This window comes from Pavona decussata, unplaced genomic scaffold, assembly GCF_977016875.1.
Source record: "Pavona decussata unplaced genomic scaffold, jaPavDecu1.1 SCAFFOLD_8, whole genome shotgun sequence".
Classification (NCBI taxonomy): Eukaryota; Metazoa; Cnidaria; class Anthozoa; order Scleractinia; family Agariciidae; genus Pavona; species Pavona decussata.
The window spans coordinates 1,497,903-1,505,612 of record NW_028145431.1 but is presented as its reverse complement, the minus strand read 5'-3'; the positions used below and the strand labels follow the sequence as shown (position 1 = coordinate 1,505,612).

General features: G+C 39.7%; 1 protein-coding gene across 2 annotated transcripts; it reads right to left on the bottom strand.

Annotated features, from left to right (window-relative positions):
- Positions 1–655: 655 nt before the first annotated feature.
- LOC146488803 (uncharacterized) lies at positions 656–6,668 on the bottom strand. Of its 2 annotated transcripts, none has more exons than XM_085113858.1 (2): positions 6,503–6,668; positions 656–2,889 (listed from the first exon to the last, which is right to left on the bottom strand). In XM_085113858.1, the coding sequence occupies exon 2, from the start codon at positions 2,884–2,886 to the stop codon at positions 2,236–2,238; it is 651 nt and encodes a 216-aa protein (XP_084969984.1). In that variant the 5' UTR covers positions 2,887–2,889; positions 6,503–6,668; the 3' UTR covers positions 656–2,235. The 2 variants fall into 2 exon arrangements, with proteins under 2 accessions (XP_084969984.1, XP_084969986.1); XM_085113860.1 differs by lacking the exon at positions 6,503–6,668 and adding an exon at positions 5,197–5,544.
- Between the last annotated feature and the right edge of the window lie 1,042 nt (positions 6,669–7,710).

The following is a 7,710-nucleotide window of genomic DNA, read 5'->3' as shown; positions in this document are numbered from 1 at the left end:
AACCTGGAGGCAATAGTCACTTTTGAATAACTCCTCTTCTTCGTGAGCAAATTACTCATATATATAGCCAAGAAGCCAAGAGGAATATTTTTGGTGAATTCTTGAAGGAAGAACAAACCTTGATGGCTTTTGAACTTTTTCTAAATCTCTTTTTTGCATGACACAACGGCAGAAGTTGAGAACGTTACCCACGTTTTTCAAGTTACAATCCATCCCATACGGACCATTCCGAAGAGGCCAGACTCACAACACAGTGAACCGCGTCAAGCCAGGGAAAACGCGTTTGTCTGCCCCAGCATAGAGGGTTCTTGGCTTCTGTACCATGTCTCGCTTTAGCACAACTAGGAGCTAATTTTACACTGTGTACATCCAAGTCAGAGTCATATTCCGAGACAAGCATATTCGCCAAACCGTTTAGGTGCGCTCTAGTTTGGCTTCAGTCTTCTACGGCACAAAGTTAATAATTATGGGTAGTGAATGAAAAGGTCTCATTTATCAAAGCCAATCATTAGATTTGGTAAACAAAGTTGATAGAGTCCACAACATTGGTTCAGTCTTTGCTTGTTTAATTATAAAAGACAAACCAAGCGAGTAGCGTAATACTGGCTGCTGCTAAGAAGAATCTTGGAAGACTAAGACGATAGAGTCCACAGCATTGGTTCAATCTTTGCTTTTTTAATTATAAAAGGCACATCAAGCAAGCAGCGTAATACCGCTGATAAGAAGAATCATGTAAAATATATAATATTTATAGAAGAATTTATTTGAAGATTCGAAACAACATTTTGTAATAAGTTATTTGGCATCTGCGATCATCTTTGACAACTCTCTAATTATAAACGGACAACGCCATTTACTTTTAGAGTCACCTTGGATAGCCAAAACCAAATTTGTATCAGTAAAAATGTTAAAATAATGGTATAGTTTTCTGTTAACAATTACTTTAGTAGTGCGGAGAAATTAGTATCAATTATCTTTGGCTGCGGGTGGCCACGGTGAGGAAATGGCTTGCAACTTGAAAAAAATGGCCAAAATTTTCAAGTCCTTTCCATGTGCATTGGAAAAACCACTATAAACTATTAATCGTTTGTGATTTGCTTGGAGAAATCAGTTTAATACTTTTTCTTTTAGGTTCTCCAACGGCAATGTCATGTTTGGGCGAAGGTAGCAAGCCAAATATTTTGAGAAGTTTGGAATAAAGCACACCAAATGCCTAAGACAGTGACCATTTTCAGCTAAAAGAAACATCTTTCACCATCTGTTTCGCTCTATTCTACTAGTAGGATAAGATTTTTGTTGTTGTTGTTGTTTTTTTTGTAGGATATGAGCTGTTTATCTAATAGTAAGCAGCCAATCACAGAGCGCCATTGCTCACATCCATACAATAATCGTAGCCGAATGTTACAGCGAAGCAGATTTAACTGCACTAAAAATAATTCAATTTTAATAGATAGAGGATGATAATTTTTTCATCGTGTTTTATCAAGCATGTTGTACTGCTCTCTTTGAATAATTTAGGCGCCTTAATTAATATAATCAGCGAGGAATAATCACCATGGTTCGCGAGAAAATTGAAACATGTCTATCTTTAAGTCTGATGAACATGTAACCAACAAGAGAGGCCCTAGTTTGTCAGCGTCACAAGCACTTCTCCCTGGATAAAATTTAACCAGTAAATGATTCTTGTCTTGGGCTTAAAGCATAGCATCTTTTTTTACCCAGTCAAAATGGGCGAGCGCTTATTTAAACAACACTACTGCAACTATCAGACTTTCACCATACAAATGTGAAAGTGTCTAAAAACGTTCTTAGGAATAACTATGAGTGAATTGCTCTGGAATGAGCCGGTTTGCGAGAAGTGTTTTCCGTCGGCGTTTTTTAACGTCTGAGTATGTGGATAAATTCCTAAAGATAAATTAAAGTTGTTGATGAGTTCTTTGACTCTTGTACTTTTTATTGCGTTGTGGAAGATGTTCTAACTCTTGAGTCTGTGGACGAAATACTACGGTGTGATTATTCAGATAAAGACTTGTCGAGTAGCGCTTCCCGGTTTATTTATTTCTACTCTTTAAGGTGATTCAAACTATTGAGTCAGTGGATGCATGAAATCCTAATATGTGGTCATTCATACCACATCACTGATTAGTCAGGTCGTTTCTCAAGGTGGCATTACTCAGTGGTAACAGAACTTCTCTTAGTGCGTTCTTAAGTTCGTAGTCCCCTGCTCAATGTATTTCAAGATACTTGTGAAATATCCATGGTTTTGCACCGCATCAACTCAGGGTTATTACTATCCGCCAGCTCTCCCGTGTTCTGGTAAATTGGTTCACCATTCATTTCGTCGTCATTTTGGTAGATTGGTTGTTCAGGTAAATCTTCCTCATTTGCATAGATGGGCTGCGCATCATTTGATTTGCTGGAGCTGCTTCTTATAGAATCTCGTTTAGTGTCTGGATTGTAGGCAATATTGACAAATTCCGTGATGAGCATGTGCGGCTCTGGTTCCCGTGGTCTTTCCGTGATGTTCTGTGTGGAAGTTGAAGGCCCAAAGACTTGTGCGCTTGCTTGGTGCCCCTCTCTGTTAACCTCGAGAACAGTAACTGTTTCGTCAGGACATGAGTAACGATGGGATTTCGGCCTATGCGGCAAGGTCGGTGGTTTTATGGTGTATCGCTCGTTACCAGAGCTTGTTCGGTTCTTTGCAACATTTTCTGTACTCAATTTACTTGCATTTTCCATGACGAGGCTTCCGCCTCTGGACAGATCGTTCAACTTTCGACGAATTCGCCTCACTACCACGCAGAGGCAGGTTACAACCACGCACAAGAGCACAACGCATCCGCACACCAACCCCGTCAAGATTGTAAACCATTTTTCGCGATCCATGTTCTGTGAAAGAATAAGTTTTGTGAGCTATATATTCTCAAGGAAATGAGAACGTTTAATAAGAAAAGGGGGTCACAAGTTTGGGCCTCCAGGCATTTGCGGCGTGTAAAATTATCAAAGTATTTACGTCATAAATCCCGCGCCTTTTAAGGCTCTCACGGAGAGCCAGCGGCTCTGTACAAAAAGATACCTGATATAACCAGGGCATAATAAAAAGATAGTAATGATAGTATGAGCCACTGACTGATTGGACTCATCCCTAAACGAGTTTCTTTGAAGTAAGGGGGTTAGTTTCTGAGGAAACGAGTGCAGAACTGAATGTTTGGTTTGATGTCACAAGAGTTGATAAATTTAGCCTCTGTAAAGAGATTCGAAAACTGACGTCTCGAGCGTTAGCCCTTTATCAGTGCGAATCCAAGGGTTGTTACTGACGAAGGGTTAACGCTCGTAACGTCGTTCTCGAATTTCTTTGGTGACCAAATTACCCGGCTTATCACCTCTGTTGAGGCACCAAACATTCTTTTCTTTAAATTAAATTAAATTAAATTAAATTAAATGAAGACCCTGTTTTACGATTGAGATATGTCTAAATCTTGTCAGAAGTAGAGTAAGTCATAATTTTAATCTTTGAAGAAACGAGACAACTGTTAGACAACGTGTTTGTGTTTTCTTTCCGGCTGTAAGGCCATAACTCTTCCATTCACTCAGGGGCACCCAACGACAGTTTTCTCTCAGATCCTTTGAAACGCTATTTCAGGCTATCTGGTGTGACTTTGAAGCTCTATAAGTTTATTTTAGGCCGCGCTATAATATTTTTATCTGTTCGGTCATTCTAGGGCGACCTGAGTCTTTTCGAAACTACTAGGGTATCTTTGTCCATTTCCCGAAAACCTTAGGTCTTATTTCCTTTCTGAAAGTCTTAGCTGACCTTTTCTCGGCACCCGAAACGACATTTTTATCAATCCGAAAACATTACGCCTTAAATTTCCAAAATCACGAAAGTTCGAAGTGAAAATTCTCTTCAGAAAATTGTAGGGGATTAAGGGCCTTCCGAACAGATAATTTACCGAAACGATCTGTTGGGTGCCCCTGTTCTAATAAAGCTTTGCAAACTTCCGGCTACGCCAAATCATACAACACATGATGCATTTTGGCCAATCGCAGTCAATCGAACGCATTTCAATTGTTGGATATAAATGGATTCTGGAAGAGGCGGAAATAGCTTTAAGATATTGACTGATCTTGAGCGGTGCTGTTCTTGTAATATTTTAACCGAAGAATATTTGTAGTGATCTGTAAAATAAAAGATTTACCGAGGCAAATTTCTCAATCACAAGAACTTTTGAAAATGATTTACTATGACGTTAATGGCGTTACAAAGTACTAAAAAATTATTGGTATGTGTGGGGGAATTTTAACAACCCGGTGTCTTTTTCCAATGCCACCGGATACAGTAATCGAGGCTTGATTCCGACGGTATTTTACAAAACCAAACGAGATTTTAAAAAAAATGATTCCACGTTGGATTATTGTAAGCACCAGAGTCCTCCAAAATCGACCAACTTTGTAAGTATGAAACAATAGACCCTCCACGTTTTTTTTTTTTACTTGTGACATCGTCAACGTCAATTGCAGATGAAATCCGAAAAAATGTTTGTTGGGTACTCCTGAAGTTAGCGAAAATCCATCGATGCCCCTGGAAAGAGTGCCTTCAAATCAATAAAGTTGTCAAGTTTGAGAGTGATAAGTTGAAAACTTACGAGAATATGCATCCGCAAAGTCGCGAGACTTACAGACGTTTGTATGGCGCGGGCCAAGTTTGTGCCCCCACTATACAAACGTCTGTAAAATTTCGCGACTTTGCAGAGCCATATTTTCGCTCGCTTTTGACATATCACTTTCATACTTGGCAAGTTTACTAATTTTAAAGCGCACTTCTCGGCAGTAGTGTCGATGGATGTTCGCTAACTGATCGTTATCAAAAGTTGAAAAAAGCCCGAAAGGGTCCACTCGATCTGACTCTAGGACGACGATCATGTGACTTCCATCAGGAAATAGGAACACTCAAACCCGACGTATTTTAGAAAAATCTGGTCCAGTCGACAAAAGAAATAACGAAGAAGAAAAAGAAAGCGTTATGCACAAGATACAGTTTGTGGACTGAGACTTCTACAGCTGGAATAGTGCAGATGTCGATCTCAACGGTGACCGTCTCGATCATTTCCTTACCACGGTGAAACAAGAGACAAACTAACATGACTGAACTGTTGTCACTTAATTCTTTTAAAATCACCAAATGTGGACGTTTACCTGAACGGTCTGAAGCTGTTACTTGGAGAGTAAAATATAGGCAGATCAGATGAATGAATTATTTCCCTGACAAAACAAGCTGTACTGTCATTGACTGAATACCATCGGCCACTAGTCGAGGGATTCAATTCCAACTTTCGCCAAACCTCAATTACGCTATCCGGGCTCGTTCGCTGAGAAAGTCAGTCACCCCGTCTGTCAGCAGGATTCCGTAGAGAAAGTTCTACGTAAAATGTGGTATAGTTACTCCAAAATTTTTGCTTTCCGCAGCAGATGCGTGGCGCCTTTGTTACGAAATTCAAAAGCCGCTAAGCGCCAAAGGGAATAACCCTTTGACTTATTTTGGTCAGTAAGTTACGCAAGGATGATAATGCCATGACATATGGCTAGATTACTTGCATTCTAATTGGTCGAAGAATGTGCGGTTTAGACTGCAAGTATTTTAAAATATTTTGCTCCTTGTTAAAACTACTTTATGGTGATAAAGTCTTGGCTTGCTGCCCTTTTGTGGCTAAAATTGCGTTCTTCTTCACTGAGTCCATGGCGTTGATGATCAAAGTAATATTATTGTTATTCAAATGTCTGTTCGAGGACCGGAAGTTCTAATATAGGTTACCCGGCTAGCAGCTCAATACACGCGCGATATGCCCAAAAAATCCAATCTAAATTAACCGCTGTTTCTGGCGATGTTGTGTTTCAAGTTCTCGTATTGTTTCATCGTTTATCACTTATCAGTTTGGTATTAAAATGCAAGCAGAATTCAGTTGCCCGCAATCAGTGGAGCAAAGCTTTAATGGGGTTCACCCGTTTTTGACCTTTGCTGAAACGCCTCTGAAACAAACATTCGTGTTTGATTGAAAATATTTTGCATGTCTGTCATTTGTAACACAAAAAACATTGCTTGTTTGTACGGTGTGCTGTCAATACAGAATTAAGAAAATCAGGACATCACACGGAATTATATCCCAGAAGCAACGCATGAATAAAATTTAAGTAGCGTAATCAATCCGTTCGGATAGAAGCGACTATTGGCTTAATTTCAGACAACACTTTAGCCATTTTGGTTATGTCCTACGCGTTTGCTCTCCTCGATTCTCTGGTACTGCAACCGTTTTAAAAAAAATGTATCAAAAGCAAATATATACGGACCATATATAAATCTTGCATGCAATACGAAAATATGCCTTTGCGAAACACTGACTCGGCAAGAATGAAACATTCTTCAGCAGATTGGCCAAGCAAAGGTCGCGCTCTGCATCATCCTATTGGTATCAAGTTTGAATATTTTTTAAGAAACAATTCTTACCTCTTAAAAGTCGCTATCACCGTTTGGTCATCTGGCAAAACGTTCTAATTTAAAACCTTCTGCAGTTTTGTTGACTATCGTGGATGCCCGCGTGTGACGTTTTGGACCTTCACTTCCTTGTGTTTTACGATTACCATGGATTTTGTGACTGGCAGATTTAAGTGCAGTCAACACAATATGGGCTCTGTGCGCTAAATATAGGCTTGAGATCACCAATTGCGACTCTTTGAAAAGCGAAAATGAATACGCACACAAAAAAAAATCCCTCGTGTCAACTCCCTCATTTGACAAGATTCGCTTTGGGTTCGATCTTCATAGATCTTTTTTGTTTCCTTGTTTTTGCCATTTGTGTGAGCTGACGCGCAGTTCTACGGCTGATAGAAATATTTAATAGTGATCATGATCTAATTTCTTCCTGCTGTATTAATTAATGACCATGGTAAGTTGTTTAGCTTGCCCGTGACGGCAGGCGGTGACGCGTACATGCAATCATGGCCGATATGATACTGTTACTGAGACTCTGTGAGGAGAAATTATGCGCTATGAGACCTATATATCAGGACCTTAAAATGTTAAAATAATTGAATAACATGGCTGCTAATACATCGGACCTCGGCTGTACAACTCTATCAAGTGGATAAATTTCTATCCAGCGGATAAAATGTAAGGCCAACCAATACATTTTATCCGCTAGATAAAGTTATCCGTTCTTTGACAACTAGGGCCAGATGAAATTACTTTGTTTGAGAGATAAGTCCAGAAAGGGCCCCTCAACTTTGAAAAACCCTTGAAAGACAACGGGATCAGGAATTCGGGAAAAACCCTTGTGGTGTGTAGCGGACCCTTGAAGTGAAACGAACCCCGTGTGATGTCACCCGAGGGAACGCGTTGAAAGAATCCTCGAAAGAAAAAAAGAAGAGATTCATTTTAAGGGAGTTTTCCCGGTAAAGTTGTTTTTCATTTTCATGTTGTCCCGGACTGGTCCCATTTAAGACAACGTTTCCGTTTCAGCGGCTTGTTTACGTAACGTCAGTATAATTCTTTGTTTTCAAAACGTTTTGAAACAAAGGAAAACAATCAAGGCGTTTCTTTAGTTAGCATTTGCGTAACTGCGGGACAAGGCCAGACATTAAACCACCAAGCAGTCTTAAAATATACTGGCTGACTCAGAAACTATGAAACCACAGGATACCCAAGCTCACAACATG